Here is a 21,440-nt window from a genome sequence, read left to right on the forward strand (position 1 = left end):
CGATACTACAGCCAAATTCAGCACATGATGTTTTTAAAAGATTAGTTGAGTGTGACATTTGAAACCATATCAATGAACTTTTATATCCCTTTGGTCTGTCTTGGCTAGGAATATTTCTTTACTTTGTATGCGCGCGCGTGCGCGTGTGTGTGTGTGTGTGTGTGTGTGTGTGTGTGTGTGTGTTACTAGGGATGGAATGCCAGAGGCATTCTACCTCCAAGATACACTCCCAGCCCTATTTTTTATTCTTTATTTTGAAACAGAGTCTCACTAAGTTGAGGAGGATCTTACTAAGTAGTTGAGACTGGCTAGGAACCTGAGATGCTCCTGTCTCAGCCTCCCAAATGCTGTAATTAGAAGCATGCACCACCATGCCCGGCCATTTTGTATACTTTTTGTAATAAACATAGTCATTTGAAATATTGGTTCACTGTTACCTGTGTATTTTCAAAATACTGAGAAGTTTTGTTAAAACAGCTTAAAAAACACATTCTTTATGATCACCAACTACTTCATGAGAAAAATATTAAGAAGCTATCAAGGTTACAGTGACTGATATAAATTTCTAAAGTTAGGATTATTTTTTCTTGGAAGCTCAGATTTTACTGTTGAGAGCAAATACTGTCAGTGGCTTTCTTGAAGTAACACTATTTTTGAGAAAATTTCTCTGACATGCCCCCTCTACCAGATCCCCCCCCCCCACCCTGCCGTTACTGGGGATGGAATGCAGGGGCATTCTACCTCTGAGTTATATTCCAAACCCTATTTTTTATTCTTTATTTTGAAACAGGGTCTCACTGATTTTCAGACAGCCTCATTAGGTAGCTGAGGCTGGCCACGAACTATGATCCTCCTGTCTCAGCCTCCCAAATGCTGGGATTACAAGTGTGCACCACCACGCCCAGCTTAGATCTTTTATGTGGACATGGCTTTCAGTGAAAAGATGGTACAGCTCTCTACTCAGCCACACAAGGGCTTCTCCTTCAAGGACTGGGGGTGCTTCAGCTGTAGCAGGGATGCTGCATGTTTCCACAGTGTCCGAAAAGAGACAGGCACTTGAAGGTTGTTGCCAAATATGATAAATGCTTTCTACTGCTCATAGAGGACATCCCCAAGTACAGGGTGTTGAGTTTGAGGTGAAGATGGCAGTGAACACTGGGATGCCTAGGTGCTGCAGCCGTGACTCCTGCCTTGGCCCCGCAGTCCTACCTGCCATCAATCACCTTTGTACCATCAGTTTCCATGTCCACGGGAGAAAAAGCAAATATTTGATAGTATTACAGAAGTAGTTTTGATGTCACAGACCCTCAGAAGGACCCTAAGGACTCAGTTGTCCAGGGGCCACACTGTGATCACCACTTAACTGGTTTTTTAAAGGCCTGTAGTGAGATGTTGGGTTCCTGATGTGGGCTCCTTTTTTTTTTTTTCTTTCTTTTTGGAGGATCTGGGGATGGAACCCAGGTGCATTCAACCTCCAAGCTACATTCCCTGCCCTGTTTTTTATTCTTTACTTTGAAACCAGGTCTCATTGAGTTGCAAAGGGCCTCACTAAGGAGCTGAGGCTGTCCACGAACCACAATCCTCCTGACTCAGCCTCTCAAATGCTGGGATTATAAGGACCCTTGGTTTGTTCCTTTTTTTTTTTTTTTTTTTTTTTTGTGGTACTAGGGATGGAACTTTCTACTTCCAGGCTGTACTCCCAGACCTATTTTTATATTTTTATTTGGAAACAGGATCTCTTAAGCCAGTGAGGCTGGCTTCAAATCTGTGCAATCCTCCTGTCTCCGTCTCCCAAGCGGATTACAAGCGTGCACCACCACACCCGGCTAGTGTGTTCCTATTTAAGAATGAAACACCAACAGCCAGTTGGAAGGTGCCAGCCCGGTCAGCCTGACCCAACAGTCACCAGGTGCCACCACTTTCCTGGGCCTTCCTGGCAGCTTTCTAATGCCGCTGCAGGTGCAAGCTAGCCTATCGTCTAACAATACATTTGAATGTGTTTTTTCCCCTGGAATTCAGGTGTGTTAACTAAAAGTTACTGCATTTTTTTTTGTTTTATGTTTGATCCTATAGTAGTTGAATTTTAATGGGTCTGTTACGGACAGATGAAGCGATGTTACTGAATCAAATTAAGATATGATATGGACAATTATTTAAATTTTATAAATTTTTATTGAAAGAAGATAGTAGTTTTTACAACTAAAACAATGTAGCCATGTAGGAAAGAAATAATATTAAAGGAAGTTGTAATTCTTGCATGCCTAAACACATTTAAATATTGAGTAATGGATAGTTCAGGGAATAGATGATTATTTATTGGTTTTTATATCAAGTATTTGTTAGAAATATCGTGTTAAGTGCTTTACAGATATTTTCTCAGTTAATTCTCATAAAGATTTTGCAGAGCCAATATAATTGCCTTCATTTAAATAACAAATAAGCTCAGTAAATTTAAATTGCCTGTTATGAACAGTTAATATTCAAATTCAGTTTTTTCCTCCTTGGCCCCAGAGATGGGGCTTTTGCTGTAATACTACATTATTTTCCAAATGTATTTCATCTAGAGCACTCTATATTTGTTAGTCTCATACCTTTGTGTTTTTGTTTGCTTTGTTTTGTTTTCTTTTCTGAAGGGTAGTAAACAGACAACTCATAGCCAGTCTCATTCATAAAGTTGTCCTAGTATATATCAGAAGACATTGACATTCCCTACATTTTCTCTTATTTGACCTCCACGTCCTACAATATTCTGTTATTCTCAACTGTTGCTTTGGAATCTTTTTTTGATTCCAAAGAAGGTGAGACTAATGGCTCTCAATAAATACCCAGGTAGCCAAATTAATAATTGAAAGGTTATTTGATGAGCAGTAGATGCAGACTGAAGGGCCATAGAACAGCTGGGGCATGGTGAGGCCTCTCTGGCCACTTCTCCATAGCAGAGAGCACCTTTCATGAACACATTGCTTAGGAGGGTCTCCTGGGCTTTTTGTGGTACTGGGGATGGAACCCAGGGGTATCTACCTTCGAGCTATACCCCTAGCCCTATTTTTTATTCTTTATTTTGAAACAGGGTCTCACTGAGTTGCAAACGGCCTCACTAAGTAGCTGAGGCTGGCTGCGAACCACGATCCTCCTGTCTCAGCCTCCCAGATGCTGGGATTACAAGTGTGCACCACCACGCCTGGCTTCCTGGGCTTTTTGAATGCATTTCATGACCAGCTATTCGGTTCTTGACATTCTTTCAGTAATGTTTCTATCTTTGATTAAGTTAACACTGAGCCTGGATCATGTTTCCTACTTTTGATCTAGAATATGTTAATTTTCTCCTTTTAAACCTGGCATATAAATGAGAGCTACCTTAAGAGTATACTCAATTGTCTAGAAATATACTTTTTTCTCTTTCCTCCAGCTGATTTTCTTTCTTTCAATTAAGAAAGGTTGATTGTTGTTGATTGATTAATTCTGTGGTTGATATATTCAGATAATTTCTTAAGAATTACCACAAGTTATTTTCTTTAAGTGTGACCCAGAAACTATTTAAATTTTTTTGATAAAAATTCCAGAATGACTAAGCCCCAAACAACATGCTTTTTCAAAATCACAAATAAAGGCATTGTTGGTTTGTTTCTGGAACCAGTGGCATTGTTCATTCATTCTTTATCCCACAAGGTCAGTAAGTCAGTCATGCATATTTTTGTAGGCATCACGAAACATTTTCAAGATTTTTATGTAAGGCGTTTTTGTAAGTGAAACCAGCCTGTTGAAGTTCTTTTAGGAAGACTGAGCTGAGTTTCACAAAAAAAAAAAAAAAAAAATGCCAAGGGCAACAAAATGTGCCTTTATAAATGAGAAATTTGAGGTAGGAAAGGAATGGATAGGCCTTTCATAGAACAGATGGTATAACTTGAACATATGACAAAAAATAGAGCTACTGTTTCAGAAGGGGAACCAGGATAAAAACCAGGCACTATGACTTCTGGTTCCAGCTCTCTTCTATTTCTGAGCTCTGTGCCTTTAGCAAGTTTGTAAAAACCTGTGAGCTTCAATCTGCATGTGATGATAGCATCTGCTTACCTCAGCAGTGCTGTGGAAACATCTTGAAACCTCACTGGAAGGTGTTTGGTCATTTTTGCCTTCGTGCTTTTCATGAAGAGGGAGGGTAGAGCAGGCATTGTCATGAGGGAATTTTAGGTTCATGAAGCGACAGGCAGTGAAAGCTCGCAGATGGGCTGGCTGTAGGTGTTGCACATCTTTCAGGCATGTGTACTGTGAATGACCAGCGCCTTGGTAACTGTTTCTAGTGAACTTGCAGGTGATGGAGCACTGAAGTCAGTAGGTCTCAGTATAGTGATCATTGTCCATCTCAGAAAGGTTCTGCCCTTGACCCTATGTGTTCATTACCTTTATTGTGACATAATGGTCATTGAAGCGATACGTTTTATATTTGTAGTTGAATCTAAGAAGGTAAAAATGAAGGGTAGGCAACTAATAATTCCTAGAACTTCATGCACTTAAAATTCTGCAAGATAAATGTACACAGGGTATATTTGGACAAATCCTCTTATAACCATTTTTTGTGCATTTCATTTTTACATAGTTATATATAAAATTTCCATATCCTTTTAAATTTAGTATTGTGTAAAAAAATTTTTGTTAGAGATAGTTTTAATAACTGCATATACTATTCGAAGTGGATTCACCATTATTATTTAAACTTTTCCCTTGCTGTTGAACATAAGGATGCTCTTTATTGATTTCCCCTCCATTCACAGTAGCCCTCAGTTCTTTCTTTTGAGTTACGGTAGTAAGGCACTGTGTTGAAGGCACACTGGATGGCTGTCGCATCTCCTTTCTCGAGGATTGCTCTGACATCAGCTTTCCTTCCTCGTCAGATCTTGGAGTCCCTGTGGGTTGTTATGAGCCGGAACGTGAGCCTGCTGTTTACCACGGTCACCACGCTGCTGACCATCCTCTTCTACAGCGGCACTGCCCTTCTCAACTTTGTACTCTCCCTGGTATGTATGTCTAGGCTAGTGCACCTCACATTTCCTTCTCCACTAAAGCTTGCGTTTGCAGAAGTATGTTTTCCTGTAGTTTCCCAAATGTGATATTTTAGGAGATACTATCCTTTGTTTTGCAGATAATTTTCCTGACCACACTATTTTATCTATTAAGTTCCAGTGATGAGTACTACAAGCCAGTGAAGTGGGTGATAAGCCTGACACCACTATCTCAGCCAGGCCCTTCCTCTAATATTATTGGCCAGTCTGTGGAAGAAGCTATCAGGTAGGGACGAGATGTTTGCTTTTCTTACTCTCTTCATCACCTGCTTTCCATAAGAAGCTTGTTTTCTACCTTGAGCTTCCTAGTAGCATTCGGTGCTGAACTAGTGATGGACTCTGGTGTTCTCAAAAATTTCAACTCATTTTCAGAGGATCCTATGAGCAGTGCACAAGTTAAAAAGAAATTAAAATAAAAAACCTCCAAGCAGTTTGATATTGTACTATCCAACCTGTTATTTACAAAGATATAATGTCACCTTCTATGAGCTGTCTATCTGTAAGCTCTCTGCCTACTCGTTCTTTGGGTTACTTGCTCATGAGAACCCCCTATTCCACCACTTTGTCCCCTCAGAACGCTCCCCAGTTCTCAGGAGTTCTGTCTTGCATCCATGAGGGGAGTAGATGGCCTCCCTGTGTCGTCTTCTCTCCCTGGGCCACCAAGCTGTGTCCTCTGCAGAAATAGGCTGAACACTGAAATGAAAATGCAGTCTTTGTCTCTGATTACCTCTAAGTCATGTATGCTCTGTGCACAGTAGGCTCTGGCCAGAAACTTTTGTCCTACCTCTGCGGTCCATGTATTGTAGGATTGGTTTTTTAATGAGATTCTTCTCCAGTTTTTCCACCCATAAGCTCTTTCTTGGCTGTTGTTATTTCTTTTTCTTCATCATCTTCTCCTTTCTCCTTTCTCCTTTCTCCTTCTCCTTTGTCATCTCCTCCTCTTTCCCTTCTTTTTCGTCTTCATCTTCATCTTCGTCTTCTCCTTTTCCTCCTCCTTCTCCTTCTTTGTCGTCTATAAGGGAGAGACCTTTTATAGTCCAGGTCTCTTTCAGATTTCCCCATTCCTTCCTCTCCTCGCTTATTAACATGACTACAGATCTTACTTTCCGAATAGATACTCAAGTTAAACCCTAGTACCATCCATTAGAGTTCCTTATATTGTTTCCCATATAGTTCTAAGCTTCTGTTTAAAAGAAACCATTGTTTGGCTGGGTGTGGTGGCACACACCTGTAACACAGCCACTTGGGAGACCTATGTGGGGGGATTGTAAGGTGGAGGCCAGCCTGGGCAACTTAGTGAGACCCTAGCACAAAAATGTAAAAGGGCTAGGGAGATAGCTCAGCATTTGTGAGGCCCTGGGTTCAATCCCCAAAAAAATTCCCTCAAAAAAGAGAGAAGGAGAACAACATTGTTTGGAATTAGTCAACTATAGAAATTTGATTTGACCTGAAAATCCTGCCTGACTGATTTTTGTCTTTTTCACTTTTTTTTTTTTTTGTATTCTTGTAACAACCAGGGTAAAATCTTTATCAATATTTTGTTTCCTTGATTGAATGCTAAGTGGGATTTTAAAACATTGAGCCTAGTTCCTGTCAAGTGCCCTTAAGTGTCCACATGGAACATCTCTATAACCAGGTGTGGGAATGTATTTAATAGAGACAGAGCGATGCCATCTTCAAGACAGGACCAGCTGTGGTGTCCCTTCCAAACCTGTGTGACCCTTGGTTATCCTTCTTACTGGGTAAATGAAATGATGAAAGCAGTTGGCAATCTTCTGTTTATCTAAATGATAGTGTCCTGACTCAAAAAATGTATACAGATGCTCTACCATTTAGGAAAGCAGTCCTCTAGTCACTGTGACTTAAGCCAGACCATACAGAAAAATGTCTCCCTTGTTCATAAAGAACTTTAAGGAAGACATGCTTCATTTTTTTAAAGTAATCTTCATTGGCACTGACTCTTATTTTCACAGAAGCTTTTTATTTATTTATTTTTTTATCCAAGGGCATTCTACCTTTGAGCTACGCCCTCAACCCTATTTTTTTTAGCATAATTAAAAAAAATTTTATGTGGATGATATTGAAAATGGCATACATTCAGACTGTGCTCGGTGCCCTCCCCCCGCTTCCTCTGCCCTCCCTCACAACAGTGAGTGTCCAGGTTGACCATGCTAACATTCATATTTTTACACATATTTGAATCTAGCTCCTCCATTAATCAACCTCAGCCTTCTTCCTCTCCTACCCTTCCATTCTAGTTTTGCTGAGGTTTCCCCTCCATCAGAGAACTACAGTAACATATGCATACCTACATTCATAGCAGCCCTATTTTTTTATTCTTTTTTTTTGCTGAAGATATAAAGAAGATTATTAGAAAGATAGAAACACAGAAAATAGAAATACAGCTCCATACCAGACTGGCATGGAGGGGTGACTCGAAATGAATACACCCTTATTCTTTATTTTGAAACAGGGTCTCACTGAGTTGCGGAGGGCCTCACTAGCTGAGGCTGACCACAAACCTGCGATTCTCCTGCCTCAGCCTCCCAAATGCTGGAATTACACCAAGCGTGTGCCACCATGCCCAGCTCACAAAAGCTTTTCTGTTTTCAAATCATAGTTCTTGAATTTTTTCTTGTCTGCTTTTTTAGATTGAACTTGTTGCCAATCATCCTCTAAAATGTCTGTCATTGAATCACTGTTTTTTGTTTTTTTTGGTACCAAATATGCTGCGTCTTTTGTTTTAAACTTAATTCCTTTAATTTGTGGCTGGTAAGTAAAGCTGTGATTCGCACCTGGGTACAGCTGATTGAAAGCACGTATCTTGTTATTCCATGACACCTCCTTCCAGAAGAAGCTGACTAGGGAAAGACTGAATTGAATGTGTAGTACTGTTGAGACCATTCAAGTGGACGCATGCAGCTGGTGGCTGGTCTTTCGGGCCTTCTACTCAGGGAGAATTTGTCTACTTGTTCATCGACATAGATAGGAGGAAGTGTACCTTTTGCAAAATAGATTTTTTTTTTTTTTTTTAGTTTTTTTCAGGGGTTTTTTTGCCCTTTTTTTTTTTTTTTTTTTTTTAGTTGTTTTGCCAAACTTCAATACCTGTTGGTTCTCAAATGATTGATTTTTAGGAGTTTATTAAATCTGGTACAGATTTGAAAAAGTATTATGGCTGGCCATTTTTCTTACCAAAGCTGCATCAAATTATATAAGTTATAGACTATAGTTCAAAATGTTATTTTGCAGTCTTAAGTCTTTTGGGCTATTTCTTTACTAGATCAAATTTAAGACTTGAAATAACACAGGTTTTGCATGGATTCATTTCAGAAACCTTTCCATAGAAATAAGAACCAGTTCTGGTTTTAAGAGCTTTTGTCAAATCTTTCATTCTGAAGGATTGTGTTCATGAAGGAATATGTTTCTTCATGGAGAGAGATTTTAAGAGGAAAAGGTATTCGAATGAATCTGAAAGTGCTGTAATGTTAAAGTACACTTCGGTCGGTAAATTATCAGTGATACCGGATTTCATGAGTAGCAGTCATTAATCATCCTCAGTGTTGCAGTTAATGGAAACCACTCAACTCATTCTATGTGACCCATTCATACGTGAAAGGTGGAATGAAGTCAGGGGTCAGCTGCATGACCAGACCCAACAGCGCTAGTCCCTGAAGCTCCGCCTTCTGACTTGTGTGGCTTCCTGATGACCAATTTGCCTTTGTAGTTTTGAACCTTAATTATCATTTTAATTCTGAATCGGTATCCTTCTGAAGTGAATACTTTTGTGATTGGGTTTTCATGTCATGAAGTTTGAGTGAGTGGCATGCGCCCTTTATCCCCAAACCATTTTCCTCCCTTTAGCAGCATGTTGTCTCCTGAATGTTCATCACCCTTCTTCCCCGACGCTCCCATTCTGCTTGCTCTGGTGGAGGTATTGCACATTACTAAGTTGCATGTTGTCACGGCCTCAGTGCAATTTAGTGTGTGTGATATTTTCACATGAGTGCATGCACACGGGTATGGCTCTTGCTTGCTGGGATTACAACTTTTTTCCAGTGCTGGTGGGTGGAAGTCCTGCTGATGAACTAGATGAACTAGATGGGAGAATGTGTTAACCTAAGACTTGGATCTGGAATGTGAACATGCTTCCTACCTCTGCACCCAAACTGAGGAGAATTAAAAGTATTTTGGTTAAAAAAAAAAGATCAATATTGATCCTCCAGCAAATCAGTATTTCTGTTTTTTTTTTTTACTTTGAAAAAACTAAGATTTAGTTAAATCTTAGTAATGTTAAAGTACACTTTGGTTGGTAAATTGTCAGTGATACCAAATTTTGTGAATAGCAGTCATTAACCACCATCAGTGTTGCAGTTAATGGAAACTATTCAACTCATTCTATGTGATCCATGCATAAGTGAAAAGTGGGATGAAGTCGGGGGTCAGCTGCATGACCAGACCCATGAAAATTTTCATGGATTAAAGGATATAAACAATATTTGATTAAAATGTATACCAGAGTTTAAAGCTATCAAATGCATTTTCATTTACTTGAGATCTAATCTCTTGCATATTAGAGAAAATTAAATTAGCTAAAGAGCCGTAAAAGACTGTCTTGCCGGGCATGGTGATACATGCTTGTAATCCTGGTGTTTGAAAAGATGAGACAGGAGGATCGCAGGTTGTGAGAACTTGTTTCCAAATAAAAATTAAGAAATAGGGCTGTGGAATAGTACAGCTCATAGGTAGAATGCCTCTGGGTTCAATCCCCAGTGTCACAAAAAAACAAAAAACTTTGTCTTATTTGTGGTTTCTCATTGTGATGCTTTTAAAAATTGCCATTCATACTAATGGGCTTATGATGGAGCTAGTTTTGAGATACAAATGTTCACTGTCTCTAATCAAAAGAACTACTTGTTATGTTTTTAGCATTAGAGTAAGCATCCATGCTCAATAGACATTGTCAAGGACATAAAACACCTACTAATGGTATAAAAATACTGAATTAGCACTGCAGCCAGAGCCTCCAGATGCTCTGAGGTGATGCCAGTGTTGTATGCTGCTGTTGGGGACTCAGATAGACAGTGGAGACAGAAGATTTCCACGCAAAAGCTCTTCCCTGTATCCCTCGGTTGCTTTCTGTACCAGAGGGCACAGCGTGACCATGTCTTGCTGGAAATCCATTGTTGGCCAGATGTCTGTGCATTGTACAGAGGAGCTGGGTCTCTGGGCCAGACACGCCAGAGGGAGAGAGGGAGAAGTAACTTAAGAGAGAGGTTAGCTATACAGACATACCTCGGAGGTTTTGTAGATTTCTTTAGTTTCAGTTCATCACAGTAAAGTAAGTTACATTAATTTTTTGGGTTTCCAATGCATATGAAAGTTATATTTACACTACACAGTACCTATTAGGTATGCAGTAGCATTATATCTAAAAAAAATTAATGCATTAACTTAATAAAACTGCTTTATTGCTAAAGATGCTAATAATCATCTAAACTATTGGGAAAATGGATCTGATACATTTGCTTGGCATAGGGTTGAATTGAAGATATAAGTCTTCAGTTTGCTTCACGATGTCTGCTCAGTATACAACAAAGTGCAATAAACTGAGGTGTATCTATAATCAAGGACCTGGAGGGCATTTTGCCTGTAATTTTCTATGCTGTGTCGTCTCTAGAAGCTTGCTGTTCTCCCCACTAGCTCACTTGAGGTGACTTTGTTGCCATGAGAACAGAACACTGGTAAGGCAGATGATAGCTATTGTTTTCTTCAGGATATGAGAGTCTCACAGTCTTCCTATTTGACCTTTGGAAAGAAAAGCGGTGGAACCATTGTATAGAAATGGAGAGTAGGCAGAATGTGATTTTGGACTCTTCACTCCTCTCTCTTTTTTCTCTTTCTTTGGACGTATGCTTCCTACTTGGCCACAACATCTAGTGCAGAGAGCCTTGACTGGTTTATCATTCTCCCCACACCCATGCCTTGCTTGAAATCTCAGTGCATGAAAAGCAGACCATCTGAGCAAATTGAATTGTCTTGTTTCTCTTACTCAGTTTAGAAAAGTAACAAGAACAATCGAGGTCAAAAATGAGAGGGGACTGATAATTGATAGAGAGGTGAACCAGGCATGGACATACACACCTTTAATGCTGTTAGGTAGACATGTACACTAGGCTTCATTAGAGAAAAACTGAGGAGCAGAGGAAAACAGTTCAAACCTGTGATCCTCCTGTCTTAGCCTCCTAATTATTGGGATTACAGGTGTGTGCCACCATGCCCAGCCAGGCCCAGACTTATACCTGAATGTTTATAGTGGCAATGTTTATATAGTTTTAAAACTGGAAATGGTTTAAATGCCCATCAACTGATGCAGGGATAAACAAATTGTGGTATAATCATATAATAGATTATTACCCAGCAATCAAAAGGCATAAATTACTAATATACTGAACAATGTGGATAAAGCTCAGAAGCATTAGGTGAAAGAAAATAAACACCAAAAGCTACATAATAGTATTGTGAGTGTGCATAACACTACTGAATACATGCTAATATTAAGATGGTAAATATTATGTTGTTTATATTTTACCACGATTTTTAAACAAGTTATTTACTGAACGCAGAATTGTAATGAACACATATCCAGTGGCTGTCAGAGGTCAGGGAAGGATTGACTAAAAAGCACAGAAAACTTCCTGAGCTGATGGAAATGTTCTAAATGTAGTGGTTGTTATGTAACTTAGGTAAAAATTTTCTGAATTGGTTGATTATCATTGGTGAATTTGCTACTTGTAAATTATTGTTTCGGTGAAGCATGCAAAGAGAGAAGAAGAATTGCTAGGAATTTGAGTGTGTTAAAAAAAATTCTCCTGTTCAACTCTGAGAGAATTTTACTCTGCTGTTTTCTAAAGCTCATGAATAAAGCCGCAGAGGGGAGCATATTCTTTTCATCCCTCACTGGCTTGCCTGAATGTGTTTAGTAACTGCTAACAAAGTGTACTGCATTCACGGTCCACCAGATAGATGATTTGCAAGCTGCCTTAATAAGAGTGTTACCGTCAATATTTTTGGAGGCAGAAGAGACTGGGCTCTCCGTGGGCTTTGAGCTTTGCTTGCTTGTCATGTAGAGAAGTGATTCTCTTCAATTTTGGTGGCAACTTATTTGGGGCCAAAAAGTTTTTAAATAATATAATGATAATGAAAGTATTGCAGGAAACTCAGTTTACCCCTATTCCCGAGACAGGATTTCGAGAGGCTGAAATCAGAGACAGGTTTCTTTATTTACCATTAAATGGCTCAGTTAATGAACTCACCAAACTGAGCCTCAAAGGGCTCACATGATTCTTACACCCTCGGTCTCTCACTTTGGACAGGGGAGGGGTACGCTTGAAATTTATTATACCTAGCACAGACAAGGCCCTTAAGTAATATACCATCCCTCAGCTCTCTTCAGTCTTTTAACTGGCTCTCTTTTGTTTACACTAGGGAGATCTCCTGGATTATGACTCTAGATTACCTAAGGAACAACTCCCTTAATTTCGGGAAGTGTCTGCTCCTTGCCTGCGGGCAACTAAGGAGGGGAATGGGGAACGCTTATTCTTTTCCGACTTTGGTGTAAAGTGCTAACAATATTCCTAAGGCTCTGACTGGGTATCCTATCTCAAAAGTACCACATATCTATCTTTTCACATTCACCTCTCCCTAGCTCTAGACAAACCCCCCACACCCCCAGTTGTTATTCCGTCTCATTCAGCAGCTTCCTTCTTCCTTGGTCTCTGGCAATAAATACTACACTCCATTGATTTCCCTCCTCCTAGTGAGATGATTTCATTCCTCCTTGACTGGTACATCTTTGCCCTCAGCTCCCTTGAGAGCACAACTCGTTGCCCCGTCTTCTCTACATTTGCCCCCCAGAACTTTCTTGACTCTTTCTGTGGTTAATCTGCACCCGAATGGAGTTCTCTGTTAAACCTGGCTTTTCTTTCAGCTTCCTCCAGGTGTTTTGTCTTCCTCCTGGACTCACGCTGCTCCCACTAAATGCCGCTTCCTCCTTCCATTCTGTTTTCTCTATGTTTTAAGACAATGCAGCTCTCCTTCCTCAGGGTTAAAGTCTGAAGCTTTATCATTTCTATTTTTCCAAGACTTCTCTCTTCCTTTACATTTCCTGTGGGATCTCTCCCTTCCTTTCCATATTTTTGATACCACTCTAGTCTGAGTCCTTGATGACAGGGACCATCGAGGTGGTCACCATGGCACCTTTAGAACATTCTCCATTGAAAGCTGTTGATAGGGATGTCGCAGAAGTCCTCACAGTGGAAAGTCGCTGTGTCTCCAGATGTGTGTCTCGGGGCCCTGTCAAGTGACTGGCTTACTAGAGCTTGACTTTGGCTCCTGGGTATACCTCTGGGGAGGCTTGGCAGAAGTGTGGTGTTTCCTGGTGTGTTCAATGTCTCCTTTGCTGTCACAGTCTGCTTTTTCAATACCAGCTTTTCCTTCTCTTGTGAATCCACGGCAGTGCTTGCCTTGCCCCTGCAGAAGTTTTAGAGTTTTGTGAGTTTGGGATCGGTCCAGGTTTGGTGCTGTTGTGTTCTCCCTAAACAGTTTCTTTCCTCTCCTTACACACTGCTGTGTTACTAATCTTCCAGCTGAGAAGCAAAAACAAAGTACCTAGAATTATGGAATTTCATGTACTCAATTTGTATATCAGTCATTGAGTGTTTGCCCATTTTTAACTCCTTATATTTTTCTCTGATTTTACTTTGGAGTTAATAAGGTTTTTTAAAGTCATAAATTATTTCCCAATGACCTGCATTGTTTGATAGCCCCTGTAGAAGTTACTTTGTAGGCTTGACTGCATAAAGAAATAAGTAATTTCAGTTTTCTGAAATTACTGGAAATATCCAGAGTTTTCTTATTAACAAGAGAAGATTCATGAGAAGTATAAGTTATACTAAACCTGCCTTGCCTTCGCTTTCCTTCCCCTCCCTCCTTTCCTCTCCATTCCTTTTTCTTCTTGTTTCCTTCTCTGAGGAACAGCACCCAGGGCTGGAGCATCACTGTGCCACACCCCAGCCTCTTTTGTTCTTCTTGGAAGGGAGGGCTGACCTCAGCCTGAATTTCTTAGAGTTTAATTCTTTCTTAGAGTTTAATTCTATCTTAGAGCCGGGCGTGGTGGCGCACACTTGTAATCCCCACGCTTGGGAGGTGGGAGGTGGAGACAGGAGGATCGCGCTGGCAGGAGGATCCTGCTGGTTCTGAGCCAGCCTCCCTGGCTTAAGAGACCCTGTTTCCAAATAAAAAAATAAAAAATAGGTCTGGGAGTGTAGCCCCGAGGGAGAAGGGCTTTCAGGAACCCCAGTACCACCACCAATAATAATAATAATAATAATAATAATAATAATAATAATAATAATAATTCTATCTTAGATACATGGTGAATGGGGGTATTTTATTTTTTTGGTGGTACTAGGGGTGGAACCCAGAGGCTTTCTACCTCCGCGCTATACTCCCAGACCTTTTTTGTTTTATATTTTATTTGGAAACAGGGTCTCGCTAAGTTGCTGAAAGCCTCACTAAGTAGCTGAGGCTGGCTTCTAACCCGTGTGATCCTCTTGTCTTAGCCTCCCAAGCGCGGGGATTACAAGCGTGCGCCACCCCGCCTGGCTTAATACCCCATTTTTATTTTATCATTTCAGTTCTTTTTTCATCAGAGAAAAAATTTAAAAAATACTTCAGTAAACCTATTTCAGAGTTTTAAGATGAGAGAGAGAGAGAGTGTGTGTGTGTGTGTGTGTGTGTGTGTGTGTGTGTGTGTAATTTGTGTGTATATGGCACTAGGGATTAAGCCCAGTGGTAATCTGTCTCCAAGCTATACCTCTTAGCCTTATTTTAATTTTGAAACAGAATCTTACTATGTTGCCGAGGGCCTCACTACATTGCTGAGGCTGTAGATTCTGTGATCCTCCTATCTCAGCCCCCCAAGTACTAGGATTACAGGTGAGCCAACATGCCAGGCTAGTGGTTTTTATATTTCTTTGCTGTAAGATTAAACAATGTTCTCAGATTAGTAGAAAATTAAAACTACCACCAGATTTGGAGTGAAGTGGCTAGATGTATAGAAGCATTGATTTTTCTGTTTATTTACTTTTTCTTTTATCTTTGGACATTCTAGAGGGGTGTTTGATGCGTCCCTCAAAATGGCTGGCTTCTATGGATTGTATACCTGGCTGACTCACACTATATTTGGCATCAATATTGTCTTCATACCCTCAGGTAACAAGCATATTACAAATGTCCTCTATCTAAGGAAAGTTAGACTACTTTACATGCACTAGAAAATGTCCTCTTCCTCAAACTTAGAGTAAATTTTGTGGCTTGAGAGCTAATCTACTTCAGTTTAGTAGCAAAAGTATGGTTTGTAATGTGCTTCTTTATTGGTATGTGCTTGGGAGCTGGCTCCTTACTCAGCACATAGAAAGTACTGCATACATGTCTGTTAAGTGAGTGACTGTCTTAGAACTGTTGTTCGATTCTTTCATTGTCACCAGTTATGTGCTGGTGTTCTGCTAAATTCTAAGACATTCACTTAGCACAACACCAGCATATAATTAGCACTCAGTAACAGAACTAAACTAATTGGCAGAAAGCAATGTGCCATCAAGTATCTTTGTCCCAGGAAGAATACTGTCCCAGTGACAAGATGAATACATGAGAGCATACAAGCCGAATCTATATACCTGTTGCGATTTCTTCAGATAATAACCTCGTTCCATAAGCACTGTATGGTTTAATGACCGTCTTGTGGTTGTTTTGTTATTCTCCTGCTTTTCTTTATTTCAGTTACTGCTTATTTTTGTAAATGTCTCTGTCTTCCAGATTTTCCTCTCTCATCATTTCTTCTACTTTTATCTATTCCATGTCCTTCCTTCGTTACATCCCCACATTCATTCATGTTCTTTCCTGTGTGGTATCTACATGTAGGCACCCTGAGAGCACCTGGGGGTTCTAGTGCATCATCACCCATGAGGAGACACGGGTAGTGCCCTTGCTGTATAGATGAGAAACCAAGGTGTTACAAGGTCATGCACATGGTTACTGGTCAGACTAAAACTGGAGTCCACATCTGCTTGACCTTTTACCTGGAGAGATGCCAGAGGGATATAGTTCTTAGACGTACTGCGCGGGAAGGGGGCGAACTTGAAGTCATTTCCTTCAACTTGCAGAGTTTTTTGTTTATTTTTAGTTATATTTCATTTTTATTAGAAAGAAGACAATATCCATTGATATCTGAGACTTAGAAACTAATTTCTGATTTGGCTTTGGACTCAGTAAACATTTTGACAGATGTGTTAGCTCTATTTATAGGACTGTATATTAACTAACCATTGATGTAGAACACTTAATATTTTATCACTTAAGAACAGAGTCATTGTGTGTGGTGGTACAAGCCTGGATGTGGGGGTACAAACCTGTAAAAGTTGAGACCAGAGGATCTCAAACTCGCGGACAGCAAGTTGTAAGACTCGCATCAATTTAGAGAGACCCTTTTTCAAAATAAAATATAAAGTAAAATTGGGCTAGGAATGTAGCTCGGATGTAGAATGCCCCTTGGTTCCATCTCCAATACCAAAAGGAGGTGGGGGGGAGCAGATTTATAAAGTAGATATACAGAATAGGATTTTGAAGAACCAATGTTAAGACATTGTGCCTTCATTTAACTAGAAAATTTAAACAGGGCATATCATTCCCTTAAAGTTAGAGTTTGTATCTGTTTTAATTTGTTTTGGTGGATATCTTAAGGAGGAGGACCTCGTGCTTAGGTTCTGCTATGTTGTGATTGTGTTGCTAATGATGTTGATTTTCTCCTTCTATGTTTTATTAGCTTTGGCAGCAATCCTTGGAGCAGTGCCATTTCTGGGGACTTACTGGGCAGCAATACCCGCAGTTCTGGACCTGTGGCTAACCCAGGGTTTGGGATGTAAAGCCATTTTGTTGCTGGTTTTTCATCTCTTGCCAACATACTTTGTAGATACTGCAATCTATTCTGATATATCAGGGTAAGTATTCTGAAATTACTGGGGAATATCCAGAGGTTTCTGTTGCTTTTCTGAAACAGTTCTCACCTCCCTGCCAGGGTTGGGGTTAGGGGAAAAAACTAATGATAGGACTTTTTAGTAAAGTAGCCTTTTATGTTCCCTTTGAGTTATTGAAATTGCAACAACATCAGCTAGGCATGGCTGCATACACCTGTAATCCTAGTACTGGGGGCTGAAACAGGAAGATCACAGGTTCAGGGCTAGCCTCAGCAACTCAGTGAGGTCTTCTGTTAACTTAAGGAGATCCTGTTTCAAAATAAAATAGTAAATAGGTCTGAGGGTGTTGCTCAGAGGTAGAATATCTAGTATTAGTCCCCCAAATTAACATTGTTTATAAGGTAAGAAAGAACTATTACCAATGTACATGAAATATTTTATATATAGTAAAGAGCTAGTGGTTATTTCAGCCTTTCTTAATTCATAATTCAGAACCAAAACTTTAGCCATATAATATAATGAGTACTTGCTCATTTTTGTAGGTTTGAAAGCCCTTTTAAAAGTTAGGTAAATCAAGTTGGTTCTTTAATATATCTAGGTTCATATTTCTTATGAGAATGTAGGTTGTGAACAGATGTTGAATTTCAGTCTGCTATAACTGTCAAAATAGTTATTAAATTTTAAGTAAATTAAACATAGAATAGACAGGGTCTAAGAAATAGTACTCTTTAGTTAAGTAATAGAGAGGCAGATCACGCACCACCTTGTTTTCCCTCAAATAAGTTAAAGTGGAAGAATAACTGATGTAGAATGACACTCAAACCCCAAGTTCCAGAACAGAAAGACAAGGCAACTCCTCAATCCAGCTTTAAGGGAACTGGTAGGCCTAAAATGAAATCAAAAGGAGAACGTCAGAGTCTGGTTAACTAGTGTTGAGAGTTGAAGTTTAAATAGTAGGAGTAGGTATGTGATATATACTTTAGTACTTTTCTTTATTTAAACTTTTCAATTATTTATTTATTTATTTATTTATTTATTTATTTATTTATTTATTTATTTTTGGTGGTATTGGGTTTCCTGGAAACCCTTCTACCTTTGGGCTATACTCCCAGACCTATTTTATACTTTTTTTAAAATTTGGAAACAGGGTCTTTTAAGCCAGCGAGGCTGGCTTCAAACCTGCGCGATCCTCCTATCTCTGCCTCCCAAGTGCAGGGATTACAAGCGTGTGCCACCACGCCGGGCTAAACTTTTCAATTTTATATTAAAGACAGTAGCTAGAGCCTGGCATGGTGGCGCACGCTTGTAATCCCAGTACTGGGGAGGCTGAGACAGAAGAATTGCGGTTTAAAGACAGCCTCAGCTACTTAGTGAGGCCCTGAGCAACTTAGTGAGCCCCTGTTTCAAAAATAAGGAATAAAAATAGGGCTGGGGGCCGGGCGTGGTGGTGCACGCTTGTAATCCCAGTGTTAGGGAGGCAGACACCGGAGGATCGCTGTTCCAGGACAGCCTCAGCTAATTAGCAAGGCCCTTCGCAACTCAGTGAGACCCTGTTTCAAAATAAAGAGACTAAAAAATAGAGCTGGGGGTGTATCTCGGAGGTGCAATGCCCCTGGGTTCCATCTCCAGTACCACAAAAAAAAAGGGGGGGGGCTAGAGGTGTAGCTCGGGAGTAGAATGGCCCTGAGTTCTAGTCCCAGTACTGGGGGGTAAAATGGTAGGTAGAATTTACGATTTATATGTGATTTTATCTTTTTGTTTTTTTGGTGTGTGTGTGTATGTGGTACTGGAGGATTGAACCCAGGGGCATTCTATCTACGAGGTACACCCCCAGTCCTATTTTTCTTTCTTTATTTTGAAACAGAGTCTTATTAAGTTGCAGAGGGCCTCACTAAGTTGTTGAGTCTGAGCACTAACCGATCCTCCTGTCTTGGCCTCCCAAGTACTGGGATTACAAGTGTGTGCCACCACACCCTGCTGTGATTTTATCTTAATAGTAAAATGTTTTATTTAACTGGTATCATTAGGAAATGAAGGTTGGTGTAAATTGTTCTATTTTGTAATAAATTAACTTTTTGAGGGCATGCTTGTAATACCACCATTTGGAAGGCTGAGACCAAGAAGACCGGAGGCTCATAACTAGCCTCAGTAACTTACTGAAACACTTTTTTTTTTTTTTTTTTTTTTTGAGGGGGTACTAGGGATGGAACTTGGGCTTTCTACCTCTGAGCTATACTCCTAGACCTATTTTATATTTTATTTGTAAACAGGGTCCCACTAAGTTGCTGAGAGCCTCAATAAGTAGCCCAGGCTGGTTTCGAACCTGCGCGATCCTCCTGTCTCAGCCTCACAAGTACTGGGATTACAAGTGTGCACCACCACACCTGGCTCTGAAACCATTTTGAAAATAAAAATAAAATAGGGCTGGGAATATAGCTTGGAGGTAGAATGCCCCTGGGTTGGAAATTTCTTAGTACAAAAGAAAAATGATTTTATGTAAAAGCACCCACATTTTTAATTATTAACATTTTGAACATTTTATAGAGAAATTTTCCTGAAATGTGAAAGAAAAGTTTACTTAGCATACATGGACAGCTGCCCTATGTCCTTTTTTAGAATGAAGAGTAATAAAGTAGGAATATAATGTATTCATTTCCTGCACACTGGCTCACGACAGTGCTGTTTATTAAATGACAGTACATAGTAGAACGTCCTGCCAGGTATTTAGTTACTCACTAACTGCTTACTTCCTAGACCGGCTTGCGTCAGTGGTCACGTCTTGTCGGTGTGCTGTGCTGCTATAACCTCTTATCCCAGCTCTGTCAGTGACGTCGTGATGAGCTGCAGGGCAGTTAAGACTTTCCTGTGAAATAAAACCATGGGCTTTGTTGACAAATGTTTTCCTCATGTGGCCTTTTATCATTACCTGTGTTAAAAACTATTGTAGAAGATTGCCAGAAATCTAACAAGGAATGCTGTTGAAGTCTGATAAGAAGCTCAATTAGTTGAATTACATGCTGAAATGTGCTCACTAAATTATCCTTGGGTGAGGTAAACCTCACAGGTGACTTAGGTTAAGTACTAATCGGCATCAGTCCTCAGTGATTAATGTTAAAGATGCGGCGTGTCCCATTCGCGCACGGATAAACGCAGAAATCCATTATAGGTGGCATGCATGCCTTTATTCGTGGGGAGTCGGCCGCCAGCCCCTGCGGGCCCGCGGGGGCTGGTGGGGGAGAGCCTGTCTCTCTGTCTCTCTGGGGCTTCTCTCTGATCCTGCTTCTCTCTGATCTAGAGGCAGGGTCCTCTCTCAGAATCACAGGGCCCCGCCTCCTAGCTTCCGGCCCCGCCCCCTGCGGGGCAGGGGCTCGAACCTTTCATTCAGGACTCACCTGTAATGCGTGCAAAATATCTGTTAACAGTGCTGTTTCAGGTGCTAGACCTGTTAAAGAGGCAGATGTCACATACTGGTGCATGGGCAAGTGAATTTTTGCCTTTTTTTTTTGTTTGTGGTACTGGGGTTCCTGGAAGCCCTTCTACCTCCGGGATACACTCCCACGGGCTACACTCCCAGACCTATTTTTTACTTTTTTTTATGTGGAAACAGGGTCTCTTAAGCCAGCGAGGCTGGCTCCGAACCAGCGCAATCCTCCTGTCTCAGCCTCCCAAGCTCAGGGATTACAAGCGTGCGCCACCACGCTCGGCTGCATCTCTGTTTTTACAGTCATTGTTCAGTTTTCAGCATTGAGGCAATCTAAAGAAAGCTGATGATAGAATAAAAAGCCTGGTGTACTAAAGAAGGAACATTGTTTTAGAAGGATTTTTCAGGTTTACTATGAGGCTCATGTTTGCTAAGCATCACATATTGATCCAAGTGCTCTTTGTTCCAGAGGTGGACATCCTTACCTGACAGGCCTGGCAGTGGCTGGCGGAGCTTACTACCTAGGCCTGGAAGGAGCGATCATTGGGCCCATACTCCTCTGCATACTTGTGGTTGCTTCCAATATCTACAGTGCCATGCTAGTGAGTCCAACCAATTCAGTGCCCACACCAAGCCAGGCCCCGTGGCCAGCTCAGGCTCAGCGGTGAGTTATGCAAAGTGATCATAAACCGTGTGCAAACATTGAACTGTCCTGTGTCTGTGTTTGGTAAACAGCTTCATTCAGACTTGCAAGATTAGAGGCGTTAAAGTACTAATACTGTAGCCGGGTGTGATGGCGCATGCTTGTAATCCCAGCATTTGGGAGGCCGAGACTGGAGGATTGCGGTTCGTGGCCAGCCTCAGCTACTTAGTGAGGCCCTTCACAACTTAGTGAGACCCTGTTTCAAAATAAAGAATAAAAGACAG

General features: G+C 40.6%; 1 protein-coding gene across 3 annotated transcripts in view; it reads left to right on the forward strand.

The window, feature by feature from the left end:
• Nucleotides 1-21,440, forward strand: part of TMEM245 (transmembrane protein 245) — a gene marked incomplete at both ends in the record, with an annotated part of 94,799 nt that overhangs the window by 62,751 nt on the left and 10,608 nt on the right. For all 3 annotated transcript variants that reach the window (XM_080709425.1, XM_080709424.1, XM_080709426.1), the window contains 5 exons: nt 4,893-5,015; nt 5,141-5,286; nt 15,232-15,332; nt 16,942-17,116; nt 20,983-21,177. In XM_080709425.1, coding sequence (XP_080565551.1) covers nt 4,893-5,015; nt 5,141-5,286; nt 15,232-15,332; nt 16,942-17,116; nt 20,983-21,177 — 740 coding nt within the window. The remainder of the gene's footprint in view (nt 1-4,892; nt 5,016-5,140; nt 5,287-15,231; nt 15,333-16,941; nt 17,117-20,982; nt 21,178-21,440) is intronic.

Source organism: Muscardinus avellanarius (genome assembly GCF_963383645.1).
Source record: "Muscardinus avellanarius genome assembly, chromosome: 13".
Taxonomy (NCBI): domain Eukaryota; kingdom Metazoa; phylum Chordata; class Mammalia; order Rodentia; family Gliridae; genus Muscardinus; species Muscardinus avellanarius.